Here is a 22,010-nt window from a genome sequence, read left to right on the forward strand (position 1 = left end):
GCCTCCATCCTTGGAGATTGAGCAGCAACAGTTGGGCGCCTTTGTCCTTCCTCCCAAAGTGGTTGATATCATCTTGGAAGCCAGGCATACCTGAAATAAATCTGTATGTGCCTGCTGTTGGGGTAAGTTTGTGGCCTTGTTCACCGCTAAACAGATTGACCCACTCCATGCCAAATTGTCTGAAGTTCTGTTTGTATTGTCCATAGCCCAGCAAGGTCTTGTTTTGGGCACTATTAAAGGGTACCTGCTCTCTCGACCTTTTTACAGTTGCCAGGCCAGCCCTCTTTAAGTCATCTCTTGTGATACGTATCCTTAAAAGGTTACAATATATGTTTCCCCCTTCTCTATTTGTCATGCCCCAAAGGGATTTAAATTTGGTCTTCACATTCCTAATGAGTGTGCCCCTTGAGCCTTTACACGGTTGTTCTCTTTTGTGCCTTACCATCAAGACGATCTTTCTTGTCACCATTACGTTGGTGAGGCAAGTGGAAAAGTTACAGGCCCTGTCTGTCAACCCTCTTTATATCTCTGATTACCCAGACCAGCTGGTTATGCAGACTCGAGCCTCCTTCCTTCCGAATATTGTGCCTCCCTTTCATGTCAGTCAGAACAACAGTCCTCCGGCATTGTGACTGGATCCACAAAGGGCTTCTCTGTTGATCGTACCAGAGAACACCAGGTGGATGATCAGCTCTTTATTGGATTCACTGGAGCAAAGAAGGCAAGGCTGTGCAGAAGAGGACCATCTCTTGCTGAAGCTTACTCTGTATTAAGATCAACTGTCCATTCGGCAAAAATGCTGCGCCCCTGGAGACTTGCAGGCTCATTCAACCAGAGCCAAATTTGGTGCCTGTCCTAGACATCTGCCAGGCCAGTCCTGGACATTTGCTACATGGTCGTCTCTTCATACGGTCACAAAGCACTACTGATTGGACTCTCAGGTCTGTCGACATGAGCATTTGCCCATTGGGTCCTGCAGGGCTTTTTGGTTTGAGCTTGTTCTCAGACCCACCAGCTGGAAGGTACGGCTTTGGTTTCTATTAAAAAGGTGAGGAATCTGTGATTAGAAGCAGAAGAACAAGGCCTTACCTTTGGTAATGCTCTTTCTGATAGAGACTCAATGTAACTGCAGATTCCTCAAAGAAACCTCTTGACTCCTCGCTCTGTGAACTGGGCTCTTTCATTAATAAGATTGCACTTTGGACATCTGGACATGGTGCAGTTGATCAGATATGAGCTTGGTGTCTTTGGGTGTGGACTAGTCAGAAACCAACTAATGTTAGCGAGCATGGGAGGCGCCTAAATAAGCATGTCATACCCGGCATGGAACAACGTTGACGCAGAGCCATTGGCACCACTTGCCTGCGTGCAAGAGTACTGCTAAAGAATTTCCGGATCCAGTCTGTTGTCTGAGGAAATATTAAAAAGGTGAGGAATATGTGGTTAGATAGAGTCTCTACTTCAAAGAGCATTACCGAAGATAATTAACTCGTTTGTCAATGACATTTTGACTTCTGGATGTTGGTATAGTAACAACCTCAAAAACAAGGCAGCAGGAACTGGGCTTAACACCCACACTTGAGTAGAAAGTGAAAAATCTTGGGCTGTGCTTTAATATGAACATCTCTGAATATTAGCAGATTAGAGCTGTAGGAGTACCAATTTTCAGTTCATAATGTTGAGATGTACTACTGAACCAAATCAAAACGATGCGGTACCTAGCTAGCTTGCTAACTGGTTTGCAAACATGTACTCAATGCACAGATGCTGGAAAAAGGATATAAATGTGTCAGACAATGTAGAGTATTATAAATTAAGAGACCTGCAACAGCGTCTAGTGGAGCAGGGGATCAAATGCAAGCTACTATCCATTATCCCAAGATATTTTAACGGAAGAAGGGTTTATACACTGGTTCCCCGTTTTATCATTTAAAACCGAGTATGGCTAAGTGAGTCACCTAATCCAAAGTAAAGATCAAAATCCCTAAACGATCAAAAAGCAATCTGGGTGGCTACGCAGCGTAGCGCGATGGCTGCAGGCTAGAGCCGCTCTGTCCGACCTGTATCCCTCCCGAATATCCGTCACATAAATCCGGCCCTCGAGAGGAGAATAAACCGTCGGAAGGTGTACCGACCCCAGCACCGGAAGAATCGAGACGGAGGGATTCCCACAACCAAAGTTACAGTCGTGCTGAATTGCGGCCTTCATCGGAGCTCAAGCCGGGCCCTGGAGTGAACGCTGAAGCCGAGGGCCCAGCGCCACATCGCTGCAAGTGTCTGGCGAGAGCCCTGCTCTAGGCCCGGGCCTTCAAGGGTGGCAAACTGGGACCAAAGAGAGAAAAACCGAGGAGCATCACCAAGTTAGAGACAACAGAGAGGTGCCGGGCTTGCCACTGGATTCAAGCTAGCCTGGCTGATTAGCCAGAAACCGGTCTCAGGATGCTTGTTTCCAGTCCAGGGAAGACATGGCTTGGCAGTTCAGACTGGACTGTTCCCATGAGGCACAGGGTCAGACTGATTTGCATATGGCCATGTCTGAACTGGGGTGGTGGAGTGAGCTAAGGAATGATGATGGATTAAACCCAGATCATTTGACTGGGGGTGAGTGCTTGCAGTGTTCAACAATCCGTCCATCATCCCCTTTGGTTTTGCTTTGTTCGCCGTAAGTTGGCAGGGTATGCCCAGACGTGGGTCCCATGCTCACTTTGCCACTGAATTCAAACTAGCCTGGCTGATGACGGCTGATTAGCCAGAAAACGGTCTCAGGATGCTTATTTCCGGTCCAGGGAAGACATGGCTTGGCAGTTCGGGCTGGACTGTTCCCATGAGACACAGGGTCAGACTGATTTGCATATGGCCATGTCTGAACTGGGGTGGCAGAGTGAGCTAGGAATGATAACAAATCCAATTGGCCGCACTCTGCTCGTCCTACCAGCATGTTGCCCCAAGGAACTGTGGTCCATGTAGTAGCGATGGCGATTACGCCTGTGCCAAAGTGTTCGATGAAAGTGAGAGTCGCATTAGCCATCCCTGGACACGTGTTTCGAGATAGTTGCCTCTCGTCAGCAGGGAGTAGGTGAGTGTGTGGGGTTGCCGCGTAGACTGCCAAAAAAGTATTATCAGGTAAAGTACCACTCATGGCGCGCAGGTGCTGGTCCAGGGCTCGTCAGCCCTATGGCTCAAGAGAGCCTTAATACAACAAATCCAATTGGCCGCACTCTGCTCGTCCTACCAGCATGTTGCCCCAAGGAACTGTGGTCCATGTAGTAGCGACGGCGATTACGCCTGTGCCAAAGTGTTCGATGAAAGTGAGTGTTGCATTAGCCATCCCTGGACACGTGTTTCGAGGTAGTTGCCTCTCGTCAGCAGGGAGTAGGTGAGTGTGTGGGGTTGCCGCGTAGACTGCCAAAAAAGTATTATCAGGTAAAGTACCACTCATGGCGCGCAGGTGCTGGTCCAGGGCTCGTCAGCCCAATGGCTCAAGGGAGCCTTAATACAACAAATCCAATTGGCCGCACTCTGCTCGTCCTACCAGCATGTTGCCCCAAGGAACTGTGGTCCGTGTAGTAGCGACGGTGATTACGCCTGTGCCAAAGTGTTCGATGAAAGTGAGTGTTGCATTAGCCATCCCTGGACACGTGTTTCGAGGTAGTTGCCTCTCGTCAGCAGGGAGTAGGTGAGTGTGTAGGGTTGCCGCGTAGACTGCCAAAAAAGTATTATCAGGTAAAGTACCACTCATGGTGCGCAGGTGCTGGTCCAGGGTTCGTCAGCCCAATGGTTCAAGGGAGCCTTAATACAACAAATCCAATTGGCCGCACTCTGCTCGTCCTACTAGCATGTTGCCCCAAGGAACTGTGGTCCATGTAGTAGCGACGGCGATTACGCCTGTGCCAAAGTGTTAGATGAAAGTGAGTGTCGCATTAGCTATCCCTGGACACTTGTTTCGAGGTAGTTGCCTCTCGTCAGCAAGGAGTAGGTGAGTGTGTGGGGTTGCCGCGTAGACTGCCAAAAAAGTATTATCAGGTAAAGTACCACTCATGGCGCGCAGGTGCTGGTCCAGCTAGGAATGATGATGGATTAAACCCAGATCAGTTGACTGGGGGTTAGTGCTTGCAATGTTCAACACTCCGTCCATCATCCCCTTTGGTTTTGCTGGGCTTGCGGCCTGCAGCGGATCGCTGGCGGAGGTGGGAGCGGCTGACGGGAGGTGTTCCCGTACTGCGACATTGTGGCATTGTATTGAGGTATCGCAACGTAGTAGGGGAAGTGCTGCTACAGTGGTGGATGATCGAGGTGAGGCGGAGACCCCCCTAAAACAAACCTGTCCTGGCATTGGACGACGCCCCACGCCAAAAAGAGGTTAGTGACTGAAGCGACTCCATGTCAGACACGTAGGGAGTAGGAGAGAACTTCGCAAATGGCTCGGAGCTGAGTACTGTCAGGCACAGGCAGCAGATGCTGACCCGGACTATAAATACCACGAGCAGGTGGAAGTCTCCTCTGCAACACAGGCAGCAGTGGAAGGGGCTCTGTGGGCGCCACCAAGCGAGACTTAGTAACGCAGCAAATGCTGGTGAAAGCAGCCCTCCCGCCTACAAACCGCCATCGGGCAATATTGTGGTGGGGCCACTCTCCCCCGCACCTCACAAACCTGCGGTACTCTTGGGGCTGGGACCCTTACAGAGATACACTCCCCTGCATGCACGCTAGAGGAGAGCAGCAGTCAGACCCAACATACATAACCGCCTTAAAGCGAAACAGGAACCATCTCAGAGAGGCCCAAGATGTCGTACACAAGGGGTCCCAAGGTAACTCAACAAAACAAACTGGATCGATATACGCTCCCTAAAGAGGCACTCCAGGACCTGCAATCTAGGGCCAAATCGATGGGAGGATCGGAGAGGGACCTCCCGGAACTCACCCTGAAAGATGTCATGGAAGCAATAACTGGGGTCAAAACGTCTCTGGAGCAGAAAATGAACAATATCTTGTCAGAAGTGACTCTCATTAGGGCAGACCACACAAAAATCAACGAAAAGGTCAAACAGATAGAGATTACAACAGTAAGGTTGGTGGAAGATACCTCACACCTACAAAGCGAAATTCGAGAACTGCAAACTTTTCGAAAATTCGCTGAAAGTAAGCTAGATGATTATGAGGGATGCCTCAGAAGGAACAACGTATGCATTCTGGGAGTGCCGGAGAGAGCGGAGGGGCAGGCACCAGACATTTTCGTGGAAGACCTCATCCTCAAACATCTGCAACCCAAAGGCCTGGGAAATTGTTTTTTAATTGAAAGGGCACATAGAGTTCCTGGGGGACGTCCGAAACCCGGGGCCTCTCTGCCTGTCCGATACTGGCTAGGGTACTCAGCTTCCGGGACAGAGATGTGATACTCCAAAACGCCAGGGTAGCCCCGCTGCTCCGCTACGAAAATGCTGAGATCACCTTCTTCCCGGACTTCACACAAGCGGTACAGAAGCAGAGGCGATCTTTTCTTGCTATCAAAAAGAAGCTCAGAGAAAAAGGAGTCAAGTACGCAATGCTGTTCCCAGCTCGGCTCCGGGTGGAAGCAGAAGGAAAAGCCCGGTTCTTTGATTATCCAGAGTCAGCTGCCAAGTGGTTGGAGGGTTGGAAAGGAGTGGATGAAAATAATCTCCATGGAAATAGCAGTTGGACAGGGCTCTAGTCGGAAGTGTGAGCTCGCTCCAAGGAGCTGCAGGAACTTTCCCCCATTGTACCTTGTCCACATCTGCGAAAGGAACAGGTATTCAGGAACAAAGACAGACTCTGCCTTGTTGGGGTCACCTTGCATTGTAAATGGGTAGTGATCCTGTGACTCGCCCTTCTCGGGGAGCTACTAAACTGTGGTAGTGAAGGAAGGGAGGGACGGAGGGAGGGTCGAACCACCACATCCCCCACATTTCTACTTTTAGTTCATAAGTTGGGCAACAGGCACTCTGCATAGTTATATAAATGGACGGTTTCAAGCCCAGAGTGCAGGGAAGCAGGGAGGGGGGTTGTTGGGTTAGGGGTTCAGAGTTTTTGTATGTTATTGTTGAATCGACAAAAAAAGTTTTGCACCTATCAAGAGGACTCCATGACTTACACAGCGTCTAATGAGTACACAATGGGACAAAAGTGTTAAAATACTGAGTTGGAATGTCAATGGGCTTGGGGTAAGGTCAAACGCTGCGTAGTTCTACAATATATTAGAAGACAAGAAACGCACATAGTGGGTAACTTCTGTAAGGCATTAAACAGGTAGGGCAGCAAATTGGGGGCCCACGCAGTTTTCACTACCGGCTCAAGAGGAGTAGGTATAATGTTGAGAAACTCCTTTCCCCTCTCCGTGCACTACACATGGTCAGATGACTGGGATAGATACATAGGAATCACGGGACAATGGGAGGGGACCACGCTAACACTCATGTCGGTCTATGTGCCACCTGGCCTTCAGAGCTGTACATTTAAGGATTTGGGCTCAATACTAATCACGCTTCCGGAGGGTCTGCTGGTGGTGGGAGGTGACTTCAATTCAGTGGTTTCAGGCTCCTTAGACCGATACCCACCACGGGAGCTTGGGGCCTCATACCGATGGCTACCTGATTTTTTGGAGGCCTTAGGCCTAGGGGATGTGTGGAGAACTTATCACCCAGAAAGTATCCAACAGACTTTTCACTCAGGGGCACATAACAATCTTTCACGTATAGATTATCTCCTAGTCCCGGCATCCCAAGTGGCAAACGTCCAAGAGATCAGACACATGGCGAGGGGTATCTCCGACCCTTCCCCGGTGTGGGTACAAATAGTCCTAGGACAGAGGAGGGTGGGTAGAATTGCTCCCATAAATATGTGATATCTCCGAGACCCAGTAGTCCGAAAAGCACTACTCCAAGCCTTTGACCACTACTTCCAGGATAACGAGGGGTTTGTTGAATCCCCCCAGGACCTGTGGGAAGCATTTAAAACAGTAATACGGGGGGCAAGCGCTGTCACTGATAGCCGGGACACAAAAAGAGAGATTAAAGGAGCTAGTGGAGGCAGAAAACAAAGTCCTCAGGCTGAGGAAGACCTAGAAGTAGAGGTTACTCAGGAGAAACTGCGCACGTTACAACTCAAAAGAGATGACTATAAAGCGTTGGCCACCGACAGGGCTATAACACCGGGGAGAGAAAAAGAGGGCAGAGTGTATGACCTGGGGGACAAGGCAGGGAAGCTAATTGCATGGCTTGACAAGAAGGAGTGGGCTGGTAGGCTGGTGCCAGAGCTGATAGATAAAGATGGCAAGTCCATGATTGACTCTCAAGCAATTGTAAATCTTGTTGCTGCACACTATAGTGAAGTCTACCGCACAAGTACACCATATACTGTAGATGACTCCCAGTCGCTAATCAAGGACATAGCACTTCCCATTCTGTCAGCAGAAGACCGGAGTCTATTGGAGAGCGACTTTACCAATGATTTAATAGCACAAGCTATCAGGAATCTCCAATCAGGCAAGTCCCTAGGTCCCAACGGCTTACCTATTGAGCTCTACAAACTAAGACCAGACAAACCAGCTCCGCACTTGCGTGTCATGTTTGAGGAGAGCAGGGAGCTGGGGACACTTCCACTGGATCAGAGGATAGCCACACTGATCACTATCCACAAGGAAGGTAAACCAAAGACTACCTGCGCGTCCTATTGGCCGTTCTCCCTAGTCAATGCGGAGCCTAAAATTCTAGCCAAACTCCTGGCAAACCGCTTCGGCAAAGTAATCAGCGGGCTGGTGCATCCTGACCAATCAGGCTTCATGCCCCATCGAAACACTGCGTTCAACTTGCGTAGAGTGCATAGTGTTCTGGGTAGAATAGCCACGATCCAGGAGGCAGCGATAATTGTTTCACTAGATGCCACCAGGGCATTTGACACCATTGAATGGCTGTATCTCTTTGCAGTCCTCACAAAGATGGGGTTTGGACCGAGCTTTATCCAGTGGGTCAGACTCCTCTATTCGGAGCCCCTGGCTCAAGTTGTGGTCAACAATAAAAAATCTGAAGTGTTCAAACTGAGTCAGGGGACTCGCCAGGGCTGTCTGCTGTCTCCCCTCCTCTTTTCCCTTGCCCTGGAACCACTGGCAGCATGGATTCGTAGGGATCCAGTGATACGTGGACTGCACTGGTCAACAGTATGGGAGGACTGCATCTCCTTATATGTGGATGACATTCTGCTGTTCTTAGCCTCCCCAAAAGCATCACACGTAAGTGTCCTAGCTATCTTTGCAATATTCGGAAGATACTCTGGGTACTCAATTAACTGGAGTAAGTCCCTCCTATATGTCCTCAGCGGTACCCCGCCCACCCAACCCCAGGGCTGCCCTATACAAATCACTACACTTGGCTTCAAATAACTAGGTATTTTTGTCACCTGAGACCAGAAACACTGATTCGACCGCAATCTGCTACCACCATTACAAAGGTTGAAGAGAGACATAACAAGCTGGAAAACGCTCCCACTCTCACTGCTGGGCAGAGCAGCTCTTTTTAAAATGATGTCCCTGCCCCGCTTTCTTTATGCATTGCAGAACTCCCCAGACCTAGTTCCGGCATCCTATTTCAAGGAAATTGAGGGCCTGCGGATGGATTTGCTGTGGAACGGGAAACCCCGTATAGCATTGGCCAAACTCACCCAAAATTGGTACGACGGAGGGATCAGTCTCCCAGATCTCAAGAAGTACTACTGGGTGGCCCACCTTGCAGCCATCAATCATGGCACCTACGGATGCGTGGACGATCTGGGATATGCCATGGATAGGTGGCTCCTGCCGGGAGGGAACTACAACAGGGCACTTTATTCTAAACCCTAGCAATACCCCCTAACGGGACCAACTAAACACTCAGTCCAGGTCTGGCATGCTGCAAATAGAAGCCTGAGATGGGAACAAAAACTTACATTGGCATGCCGAGAAACTAGGCAATCTGTGGATGTCGAAAGGGTTCGACAAATGGGATCTAATTGGGATCTCAAAAATAGGAGACTTGTGGGTGAAAGGCGACGTGATAACGTTTGTCTCCCTGCAGCAGGAACACGAACTAGCCAACTCAGAATACTTTAGATACCTACAGGTTTGCCAAGGCCTATGGGCACACCTGCCAAAAGTTTCCTCTCCCCTAGAATCCTCACCACTTGAAGACAGGCTGCTGGACGGCTACCTGCCAGAGAAAGCCGTATCGCTGACCTACAAAAAACTGATCAACAACATGGCGGACCCTCTCCGGCAAACAAGAGAGAAGTGGGAACGGGATGGCATTGAATTAGACAACCAAGAGTGGCAGGAGGCAGTAGCCTCCCCAAGGGAAGTGGCAATCTCTGCCAGACTGAGGCTAGTACAACTTAAAATTCTTCACAGAGTATACATCACTGGGTCCTGTATGGTTCGAATGGGGAGGGCGGAGGGGGGAAATTGCAGATGACAATGTGGCCGGGAGGGCACTTTTATGCATATACTATGGGAGTACGATCGCATTCAGCCATACTGGTGCAAAATACATGATATCCTTAGTGAAGAGCTGACACTTGTTCTCTGCCCTGAAGCAAAGAGATGCCTTCTGAACGTATGGGAGCCTACGGACCTGAACTGTAAGAGTAAGCTTTGGGTCATTCTAGGTCTAATGTTAGCGAAGAGAAACATTGCGCAATTGTGGGGAGCCCCGCATCCACCCAATATAGAGGCCTGGAAAGCAGACTTAGATTGGTTTATGTTCAGGGAAAAGATGGTATATGTAGCACGGGGCTACCCCAAAAACTGGTCCCAGATTTGGAATTCTTGGAACACCTACCGAGGGAACATCTGTAACCGTCCTCATAGCTCCATTACTGATGATCCACCCTCACCATGAATAATGTAACCCCATTGTACTATTCCTCTGTATCAGTTTGATAATGTACCTGCAAATAGACTATAGAGTTGATTCCTCTTAACTGTGAACTGCTTTGTCGATTAACTATGTTTAATAAAAAGAAATATACAAAAAAAAAAAGCAATCCCTGGACCTCTGTGTCTCCTTGAATGAATACCCACAGGACCTACACAACCTGGAGCTCTATTGCTGATCTGTTGCGCTCTGCATTACTGCACATGCTTAAATGTCACCTAAATATCACTGCAAATGCACTGTTCAGTTATTGGGTCTTTCAGAGAAAGGTCTGACTGTTAAGTATTCTAAATGCTAGTTTAGGTGCTCTGAGCTGTATTACCTAGCACATAATATCAGTAAAAAGGGTCTCAAGCCCAACAGACTCATGTTGATGCTATTATTAATGTGCCCGCTCCCAAAACTAGGGAACATTTAGTCTAATTTTTTGGTTTGCTGGAATTCTGTGCTAAAATTGTGGAAGGCTATGCGGAAAAGATTGAGCCTTGTGGATGTTGCTGAAAATATGCTGGATTTATTTGGATTAATGAACATGAGAAAAACCTTGAAGTTGGAAATTTCTAAATCTCCTTCTTTAAAAGCACTTACTCATGCAAAGGAATGTATCTTGGTACTATATGCAAGTAATTGTGATTTGGGATCAGTACTAATGCAGCACAACAAGCACAAGGATTGGGTTGTGGCTTATTCTTCTCACACACTGACACCCTTTTAAAATAATTACTCAGTCATAGAATACAGGGTATTGTTGTCTACAACGGCAGTAAGAAAATATAAGATATTTGATTGAGGGACCAAATGTATTCTTCGAATAGATCATTAATTCATTTATTTGTGTAGGCGGAGGAAAAACAATTCTGCACATTTAGTGTGACTTGCTGCTAAACTACAGTTGTTTCTATATGATCTTTAATCTGTTCAAGATAAAGGAAATTTCCTTGCTGCCCTTATAGTTAGTCTGCCTATAGAAGGTAATAGATGTGATTGCTATGATCTAGCTGAATAAGTTGTATTTTTGGTGTTGCATGTTTACCTGGATACATTTAATGTTATGAGTCAGGAGGAATGGTCTTCTAGATGTATAAAAGACACCACACTCAATAATGTGATCAGATTCAAAACCAGTGGACGGCCAGAAGAGTACAGTGTGTCAGGTGAGCTGAAATGATAAGTAGTTCAGTCTTACGGGGGAAAAGATTGTTCCACCTCAGAGTATGAGAGGCAACATAGTTCAGCTAGCTCATTAAGTTCATGTTCGTGTGTCGAGGTCCAAAAGACTGATTAGGCCATGTTATTGGTGGCCAAAGATCTATGATGTTGTTGGTAGCTAGGTAAGAGAATGCAGGTGTTACTTGTCCAGTGACAAAACAGTCAAGGCTCGTTATACTGATCCATTTCCAATTGAGTTACCTGATGGTCCATGGAGGAAATTAGGCATTGACATCATTGGTCCTTTCTCTGTATTATGCTGCCGTTTGGCTTTTGGTTTCGGTTCGATATAGTATATTTTCCTAGATATCTGAAAGTTCATATATCAAAAAAATCACTGGGTGATGTATCTTTTTTAGATGACGTGTTTTGCAGGGAAGGTATAACAAAGAATATTATTTTCGAAAGTAGCACTCAATTCACCAGAAGTAAATGTAAAGAGTTATTAAAGAAACCTGGTCTAAAACAAAAGAAAGTAGCTTTGTCCCATCCTGAAAACAACTGTCAAATTTAGAGGTTCAGCAGGATTATCAAGGAATCGAGACAGTTGCCAATGGAAGGTGCTACTCTTTTGACTTACAGAGTGACTCTCAAAAATTATTATGGAAATCTCTATTTGAATTGTTAAGAGGAGGTGTTCCAGGTGAGAAGATATTCCGTACTGGTTAAGACGGAGTTTGAGATTGATTACTTGTTTATCGAGCAGAGAGTCTAGAAATAAAAGGACAGGATGAAGTCGTATATAAAGAAGAGAAACCGAAGGAAAACGTTAAATTCCATTAAAGATGAACAAAATGTAAAAGTAAAAAAAGCTAGAGCTGTACTGTCTGAAATAATGCTCTAAATCATAGAAATATAGGGTTGAATAAATTCACTTTCCACCTTGCACGTGCATAACAGGTCCTCAGCTCTGCACTGAGCCAGCGCTGCTCTTCATGATATGGCCCCAAGTAATGTACATACTTGCTGTGTGTATAGTTAACTGGATAAATGATTACAGAAACCAGAATGTGATGGGAGAAGGGCAATGAGAATTGTACTCAGTACAGAACTCGACAGCATATGCTTGTTTTTTACATTGCACTATTATATCTAACAGCTATCCAGGCCCTGTACCGAGGTCATTAACCACTGCAACCACATTGGACAGTGACCATTACGGTTTATTTAACGTAGGAACATTGGTATGCTTCAGCCAATCAGGGAACACTGTTACTATCAATATGCAGATAGGAGCTTGGTTCAGGCCTACACCATTCTGTGAGTCTAATAGGAAGCATCTGGAACTCAACATGGTAGAGACCGTAGAGCAGTTATCTGGGCATCTGAGATAGAGATGGCAGGTTATCAAGGGCTGATTCTGACAGAGGAGTGATAATGGTGGCATCACTTGTGTGCACATCTGGGAGGGTGACTTATTTCTGTCAGTTTACTAGAATTTGGCCTGTACTAAATCTTTTTGAAGTTATTGTAATCTCAGGGTATGGTACAGCACGAGTTGATGCTGTGACTGCAGTATCAGTTTATAGGGAGATAATATTGCCAGGCTGTTAATAATTTGTTGTTGTTTTGAAGCTTACACCTTCAGGAACAAGAATGGAAAGAGAAAGTGGAACAAAGCAGTTTATCTGAGCTCCTGACCAATTGTGTCATTGCTGCAGCCTTCCTCACTTACTGCACCCCACTAAGCATCGATGGAAGGTAACATTCACTTAAAGGGCCCAGAAAATATTTACCTTTTAAACAATGCATACACTGTTTCCTACTCTGTCAGTAAACATAGTACCTGCTATTTAAACAGCTTGTTCTTGCTTAGATTTTACTGAAACTGATTTAGAAATTAGCAACTTATTCAGACACTGGGCAAGCCAAGACTCACCAATACTTAAACAAGATGTTATAATAATGCCTCAAAATATTTTGTCTAAATTGTAAAACATGAGAGTTTTGTGCGTGGAAAGGACCACTGTTTTCTTCTAGAGAAACTCTAAGTGGTGGTGACTTAGAGAGAAACCACCTTGACCAGCATGTCCTATTAGGATGATAGAGGCATTGTTCTTGAAGGTGGTCTAAAGACCATCTTGTAATTCCTTCGAGATATTACCCAGATAGCGGAACACTCAGAACATGCAGTTTTGTGATTTTAAATAGAGCTCTGATGCATGCGGTGCAGTGGAGTCAGCTCTTATAACCTCTTTACTTGCTTTTCCAGAAAGCGTGTTACTGCTTTTCTCTTCAGCGCCTGTGAAAGCTGTGGGCTGACCATTCCACCAAGAATGCTTCTCAGAGATATCCCTCTCATGCAGTTTCTGCACAGCCCGGTAGGTAACAGATGAGAGAAGCTATGCCAGTTTTTTACCACTGACTCTTTTTGGTGTAGGACATGGCAGGTGCACCATGGTTAAAGAGCACGTGTTTCTACAATTTTGTTATTATGGATTAGGCATTTAGCTGGATTTCTTCATTTCTATCAATATGTTTTCAGGCATTGTTTCTTCATCCATTTCTGCTTATTTCTCACTCCATCACCCACAAAGTCTGTAGTGCTTTTCTTGGAGCCCTATGTTATCCAGTGTCTACATGGTTGTCTTGACCTCTCTCATAAGTTCTTATGGCCTTTCCTTTATGTCTTATGCTGATGATGACCTGCATATCATACTGAAGCTGTATGGAATTCTTTGGTCTGCTCAATCCAACTTTAACAACTGTATGGCTGAGTCGCTTACTGAATTAAATGAAGGTCAAGCAAAACTGAACTTTGATAAAGCAGAGGTCTTGGAAGTGGGAGGATCACTGACATTATGGTATGGCGACTGGTGTATCTTTGGTCTTGACCGTATTGCTTGCCCTGCATCCTTAGTACTGAATCTAGGATTTCTGTTTAACCTGTCCTTGACTCTAGTTCTCCAGGTTAATTATATCTCATTGCTTTGACTATTTTACTTGTGATTGAGTAACCAGGTATTACATTAATACCCTTCTCATGCCAGTTTACTGTTATCCAGGAAGTAATGATTCCCTCGGTTACTGCAACTAATGCAATCTTGGCCTTCATGCATACCACATCGATTACCGCTGAGCTGTGCAAAGATTATCTGCTTGCATGCTATTTAGACTAGGTCAATCCCGGCGCACCACGGAGGAGGGGTAGGCTTCCACACCCTGGGCGAACGAGCACTCTCTCTCTTTCTGCCATCTCCGAGGCGCCGACGGAACCAATTCCCTGCACTTTAAGGGTTGGGTATAGGTTTCCAAAAGAAGGAGTTCCTACCAGCGCGAGGACGCTGTATCCCCTTAATACTGAGGTACCAAAGGTTCACAGTACTGCACTTTCCTGGAACCTTGTCTTAAGAATTTACTTGTGTTTCCTTTACACATTGTTTTCACTCACCTTATATCCGGTCCTGACGAAGCGCCTTTGGATCCCTTATGGACCAACTCTAAAGCGCGAAACATGTTGACCCCATATTAGTAGGACTTCCACTCACCATCCTGAGAGTAGCAGTTAATCTCACACCTGCCCTCAATCTTTTTTTCAAAGAGGAGCTCCAGGATTATTTTTAACCTTTACTATTTAGAGCCGTGAATAAAGGGTCTGGGCTCTACATAGCATTTTTAACGCACCTACTCACCTCCCTCTGGATAGGCCCACACACCCCCATGCACAACTGCGGCGTCTCCAATAAAAGATCTCCGATAAAGAGCCCTCTTGCGGGGCCCGTGGGGGACTGCAGCGCCACCCCCACGAGGAGCAACGCCCTATGATGAAGCAGGACACTCGAAAGGGTGTGTGAGGGCACTATATTCTAAAGGAGAAATTCCCCACATTCACGTTCACCCGACCATACCTAGAGAGCACACACATTTACCCCTTTTCTCGTCTTTAGGAACAGTTACCCTCTCAATATATACACTGTATTCTGAGGGAGCACGGGTACTGGACCTATTTCTAACTATGCTCCCGGTCCCCCATTCTATTTGTATTACGATGCTATTTAGACTGCCACATCAGACATTTATTTCTGGCCATCTGAAGAAGCTTCAGTGGCTACTTATAGGCAAGCACTCTACATTCAGAAGTCTTTTTTCATGCACAAAGGTGTCATTGGTCCTACAAACACGCTTAGATCTTCTACAACCACTCGTCTCATGGTTCCTAAGAATCATTATTGTTATCAGGGTGGCTGTTCTTTTTCTTTTCTGGCAATAAAATGCTGGAAATCACTGACATTGGAACACTGTACTGTCACCAATCATTTGAGTTTCAATGGGGACGCTCATGGGTCGGATTGCACCTACCTTCCTGCCGTGAGGGAAATGGCCAGCTTGCACCAACACACGCGGTGAGGGGAACGGCCAGCCTGCATCAACACACGCCATGAGGGAAACAGCATAACTACAATTCCCAGCAGCCCCGTGCCCACAACGCTGCACTCACCCCTGGAGGCGTGATAAAAAGCACCGCCACCTCCCGCAGCGTGGGACGCTCAATGGTCGGATAGCTCCTACCTTCCTGCCGTGAGGGAAACGGGCAGCTTGCACCAACACACGCCGTTAGGAGAACGGCCAGCCTGCATCAACACACGCCGTGAAGGAAACGGCATAACTACAATTCCAAGCAGCCCCGTGCCTGCGACGCTGCACTCGCGTCCAGAGGCGCGATAAAAAGCACCACCACCTGCCACAGCGCGGGACGTGCGCGGGCTTGCCCAGGCCGCGCCCGGGCAAAGCCCGGGCCAAGGGCGACCCGTCTGCACCCGTCATAGACCGACAGAGGCTGGGCTGGGCCATGTTATTAATATCTGGTCTTAATATCCCTCCAGAAGGTACTGTGATATCTCATTGTGGCACTGACTCTGACTCCGTTTATATTGCTTATATTGATATATTGATATGGTAGAGATAAGGCTACACAGGATGAATAGACCCAAATCTGGAAATGGGCAAGGGGTAGTGGGGACATTGGTTGCCTTTTTGATAAGGGCCGTGTCGGCTCTCATCCACGAAATCGAGCTTATAGAACGTAGATTGTCCTTGGACCCACAAACTTTTCATCAACGAATTGCCCCTGTCACTCCTGCTGGCCTTGTTACCCCCTGCGTTACAATCTAATTTGGAAATGGGTCCTTCACAAATTGTTACTACACAGTCACCGGGCTCTGAAAATATTGACGATTCGGTTGAAATTGAAAAAACTGACACATTGAGACTAAGCGTTGTTACACGAGGTCAAAGAGCAAACATTAACCATGGAATCAGTAATGCACCTCCTCCCAAAAAACGAAAGGGGTATGCTTTGAGAAAATCGAATAAATCAAACAAACAAAGTAAACAGAGCTTTTCCTTATCTAAGCCTCCGGATCTTAGGAGTAAAATTGCTGAGTCAGACCACAACCAAGGGGCTTTTCAAGTACTGGATGACGCAGCACCTTTGGAAGCTCCATCCATTCAAGAGATGGAAGACTCTTGTATGAAAAAATTGGAACTTGTAATTTCTGCCCATTTAGATCCTATATTAAAAAAGTTAATTGATATTGAGGGTAGGATAAACAGTCTGGTAAAACCAGTGTCTAGTACCTCTGTATCTTTTGTAGTCAGAGGGCAAAATGTGATCAGGGGTATTGTTACGAATGGCGACACACAGCACCCTGAACCGGCCCTTAGACTAGCGAGCCAGACTAACCCCTCTCATTCAAGGGTCGCTCACCACCCCAAAAATGGTACTGATATACCACGTCGGACAGAAGAGTTGAGCCATAAACAAGACCTGATTGTAAATACCCCAAGAAACATTCCAAAAGATAAGTCTTGCATTAACCTCGTAGAAAGATCCCAAAATGCAGGAGTTATAGATGGAAAGTTTTCTGGTCAAAGATCTTTTAGCTTCCCGCACCCTAATTTACATTTACCTCCAGAGGCAACACCATATTCTGTGGTGTTGGCCAATGTTCCAATACTATCATCTGGAGACATGGAGCACTGGTCAACACTGAGGAATAAATCGCTTCACTTCTTGAGTACTAGGACGGGTATCAACAATAGGCATTTATTTGCCGAATTCAAAATGGCCCGCCATATAGAATGGGTGGGGAAATCCAACAAATCATTTCGGGGAGATTGTATCGTTTTGACTTTTAGATCTCCAGGATTAGTAAGGACCATACTAGATAGGATGGAGAACTGTTTTGAGGGTGTGAGGGGGATGTCTGTCCTGCCCTTGTTTGTTTTTTACCAGCCACCAGGAGCTAGACGGCATATTTTAGAAGAGGGTAGATCTGTAGGGGCAATACAGCATCTCCCTCCTCCTTCCTGGCTCCATTCTAACCGCTATGAGGTATTGAGTGATCTTGCAGAAATAAACTGACTAACCCCAGCCCGGAATAATATAGGGGAAATCGCTATACCGGTCAGTATCCCAGAGACTGTTACTAGGGAATCAAGCTGTATGGTGGTTACACCACCTATAAATTGTCATGATAATAGCCCACAGCACCCCCAGTACTCGAATATTGAGTATGTAGGAACAATGGGGATGGACCCAAAAGTTGATATAGATGATCCAATTGTTAATGATAATGTTGAGGAGGCGCTTAGGGCTCAGAATTTTCATGATAATGACATCATCTATGAGGCACCTAGGGCTCAGAACTCTGATACACTACCTCTTAGGCTTATATCATGGAACATCGCGGGTATTTCTTCAAAACTAACAGATGAGGTTTGGTTGCAATATGTGAAGACATTTGACATTATTTGTCTCCAGGAAACTTGGAGTCGGGTTGACTTCACAATTTATGGATATTGTTCACTAAATATACATGCAAACCCATCAGCCACAGGGAGAGCTAAGGGAGGTTTAGTGACTTTTATCTCACTTACGTACAACTCGATAAAGATAGAGAATGTAATAAATTCCCTTTGGTAGCAGTTTATTCTAATTTTTTATTTAACTGATACTACAATTTCATTAATTAATTGGTACTACAATATTTTCGATCCAAATAATACCGAGGTTATTGATATACTTAAAGAGGAGATTGATAATGTTGCTGCGAAATACCAACCCCTGTGTATAATCTGGGCGGGGGATTTCAACTTTACCGTTTGCCAATACAGCTTACACAAAGTATGTGATGCAGTTGACATAGAAAACCAACCTGTGCTGCATTTTAAGCATACACGCAGGGTGATGCACTGAACACCATTATTTTGGTAAACGATCTTTGTATGTTGAATACCTTGGATAGTAATCCCTCTGTGCAGTTCCCAACCTACCAGTGGGGAGGTAGAGTGAGTACAATTGACTTTATGTTAATCTCTAGTAAATGCACATGGTTTGCAGATAGTTTCTCAGTTGAACCAAATCCCGTTAGTGATCATAATCCCCTTACTCTCTCTATGTATGTTACAGCACAGGAAGTTAGGGGGGATGAGTGCCCGTTAAAGCATAATGGCAACCAAGGGGTAAGGCTCAAATGGAATTTAGTAGACTCAAAACAATTTGAGGAGGCCATTCTTAAAGAAAGCCAAAGTAAATTCATGACTTGTCTAACCTTTGATTCCCCCTCAGACATAGTAATACAGTCTTTTGAATTAATTTGTGCAGATGTGGCCAAAAAATTAAATAAGCCAATTAGGAAACGGGAATCATCTGAAATCAGGTGGTTTGACGCCGAATGCTCCAGGGCGCAAAGAGAACTCAAGAAAGCTCTGCAAACGGCTCCTCAGGATATGGCCCGGATAAAGATAGCGAGACAGACCTATAAAAAAGTTATTAATTGCAGGAAAAATTAATTAAGTAGAGCCGCCTGGGAGGACCTAGAGAAAGCTAGCACGCTTAAGGACCCTAAGAGTTTTGGGAAGATTATAAATCGCCTGCTTTTCTCCAATATTGCCAGTATGGACTCGACCATAACCGGTGAAGCTGGGGAAGCTCACTTTTTAAAAATATTTAATCCACGGGGCATATCGATACAAGAACAAAGGAATGAGACAGTTATTAATTCACAAACTGCACATGAACTAAGTTTAACTATTTCCCTGAGTGAGGTCGAAGATGCAATAGTTAAGGGCATATCTCTAAAAGCACCTGGTCCAGACTGGGTCCCTTTAGATTTGCTTAAAAGCAATCTTCAATTATGGGCACCTCTGCTGCTTAATGTTTTTAAGGCGGTAATAGGTGGTCACATCCCATCTTCATGGAAGGAAGCAGTGGTGGTACCAATTTTTTAAAAAGGTAACAGGAACGACCCTACTTGCTTCAAGCCAATTTCCCTGATAGATGCCACGTGCACAATCATGGGGAGGGTGATTTTAGCACGATTGGAATCGTGGGCAAATGCATCAGGTTTAATGGCTGATACCCAATATGGTTTTAGAAAGGGGATGGGAACAATCGAACAGTGTCTTAATTTGTCCCTGATTATGGGCAAGTACATGAAGGCCAGGGGGGTTTCGATTCACCTGGCCTTCATGGACCTGTCCAGTGCTTTTGACACTGTGAGTAGGGGAAAGTTATGGACGATGATGGGGGAAATGGGTTTTGAAGGACCCCTCATTACCCTGCTACGTAGGTTGCATGAATCTACTACTGTAGCTGTTCGCTTTGGTCCTGGAGGCGAGAAGACTAGGCCCATCGCCTCTATGGAGGGGGTTCTCCAGGGTTGCATCCTGGCCCCCTTTTTAGGTCTCGCATAGGCAGCGCATGCGCTAAATCTACGAGGCATCAAGTCATCGATATGTTGGGCGTGAAACTCCGCCTATTGTCAGTAATTTCTTCTGCTGCTTGCCATTCGTTAACTCTGGCATTTATTTTGTTAACAGACTTATCGTTGGCTTGCGATCCGATGCGGCACTTCCGTTTTGCTCCCGTCTGGTAGGAAGCAGCACCGACCAACTACAGTTTCGTTCCACTGCTCGGCGTTATGTATTCATGAAGGGACTACTTCATTGTTTCCTACTGCAGGCAGGACGACGTGTGCTGCTAGGACAATGGCGGTCGCTTGTTTTAATTGTGAACAGACTACATTCGAGCAGCACACGCGCTCAGCTGCCATTTGCTCTTTTTCTCGGCTACCTCTTCCTTCCCCACTGCTTACATTTCACGTGCTGTACTTAATCTTTTTAACACAGCAGTCAGCGCGGCTACTGAGGGCTTCAGACACGGTACAATTCTTAGCTCATTATCGCCCAACCCCCTACCCTGTCCATGCATAAATATGGCAGCTGCCCACTTTTGTTTAGTTCTGCATATCGCGCAGCACGCCGCGTTTTATGTTTACATGTATCAGCATCGGATTCTTGCACTGCTGGAACGGTCGGAGAGTGTTAAGGTAACCATGTTGTTCCTGCTTACATTTCACATGCTTTACTTAAGCTGTCCACGCGGCCCCAGAGGGCTCCGGACACACTACAATGCAGGCCTCATTATTGCCCCACCTCCACTCCGTCCTTGCAAGAATATGGTGTTTGGCAACTTTTGTTTGGTTCTGCATATTAACGTGGCATGCAGCGTTTTGTCTTTGCATGTATCAGTGTCTTATTCTTTGCTCTGCTGGCCCGGTTGAAGTGCATTAAAGTAACCATGTTATTCCTGCTTACATTTCAGGTGCTTTACTTTTGTTCTGTTATTTAATTAATCCACTACAAATGCACACATATGTATGCGTGTGACCCACTGTAGTGCCGAAGTCTGCCTGGGTGCATGTCTTTAGGGTGAAGAGTAAGTGCACCAAGGCACTCGGTGAGGAACGCACCTTTTAACAACACTCGAGCAGCACTCGCACTCAGCTGCCATTTGCTCCTTTTCTCAGCTGCCTCTTCCTTCCCCACTGCTTGTTATTTGAAGGCTGCATGCCCATCCCCCCCACCCAGGGCCTCTAAACCCAACAAGCTGAGCATTCCTAATTTCTAGCCCTCAACCCACAAAAGAATTCCATGGAGGCGGAGCCCCAGGCTGGCAGAGTCCAGTAGTGGGGCCGGAACATGGGGGCTGGGAGGAGGACGTTTGTGCCAGCAGCGAACACCAGGCAGTGTCACGTATTTTGTTAGAAAGGGTATCTTAAGAAAATATTTTGTTTCTCCTACCTTGTTATGGTTACAAAATTCTAATTAAGTAGCGGAAGTACTTTTACTATTTTAGCCAGGCTTCTCTTTGAGTGGAACTTTGGACAGCTGTTGAACGGGTTTTACCACTTTACAGACCGCTCTAAATTTGGTAGATCAGGACTGTAAATTGAGCTTAAAAGAATGGCAGTACAACCCCCGCCCACCTTTCCGGCTTCTACTGTAGTAACAACCCATCGAATGAAAGGTCTATGGTCCCTCATTTGACCACTTTGGATTTAAAGGATAGCTGTTAAAAACCTGTGTTTAGTATATCTTACTCGTCAGCATGTTTCATGTGATTTTTGCAGCGCCACGACGCCCACCGGCGGTGCTTGTTCATAGATATTGTAATAGGTGCGTTGGGGTCGAATGAGGTCATTCAGAGTCGGAGCTACACACTTTCCTTTAACACACCCTCTCGTGGTTTGTTCGTGTACTAATCCTTTTATATAGAGAATGCTCCTAAAGTGCGAATGTTAACACCTGGAGGCTGCTTGTCAAAGTCATAGCTAGCGGAGTGCGGTCCATTGCGGTTGTTTATAGGCACTATAGATGTTGGGTCTAAGCAGTATTAGAAACAGCAGGAATGAATCTTTGGGTGGGATATAAAATACACGTTAGCCTCTACAGTCCCTAGTGGGCAAGCCAGCTCCGGGGCTCCAGTGCTTGGCCTGACTTCTAGGCGCTGCCCCAATGATGATAGGGAACGCTCCCCCGGCAACAGGGCAAAATATATTCAGCTAATCAGACCTTCTGAGTTTATAAAAGGTGAGGCGT

At 46.1% G+C, this 22,010-nt stretch overlaps 1 protein-coding gene across 1 annotated transcript in view; it reads left to right on the forward strand.

Moving 5' to 3' along the window:
• The window catches only part of LOC146817397 (dynein axonemal heavy chain 5-like), a 1,608,734-nt gene that overhangs the window by 1,293,200 nt on the left and 293,524 nt on the right, over positions 1-22,010 (forward strand). Inside the window, exons 84-85 of the mRNA XM_085609634.1 lie at positions 12,702-12,827; positions 13,339-13,447. Coding sequence (XP_085465760.1) covers positions 12,702-12,827; positions 13,339-13,447 — 235 coding nt within the window. The remainder of the gene's footprint in view (positions 1-12,701; positions 12,828-13,338; positions 13,448-22,010) is intronic.

The sequence above is a fragment of the Triturus cristatus genome, chromosome 6 (assembly GCF_964204655.1).
Source record: "Triturus cristatus chromosome 6, aTriCri1.1, whole genome shotgun sequence".
Lineage (NCBI taxonomy): Eukaryota > Metazoa > Chordata > Amphibia > Caudata > Salamandridae > Triturus > Triturus cristatus.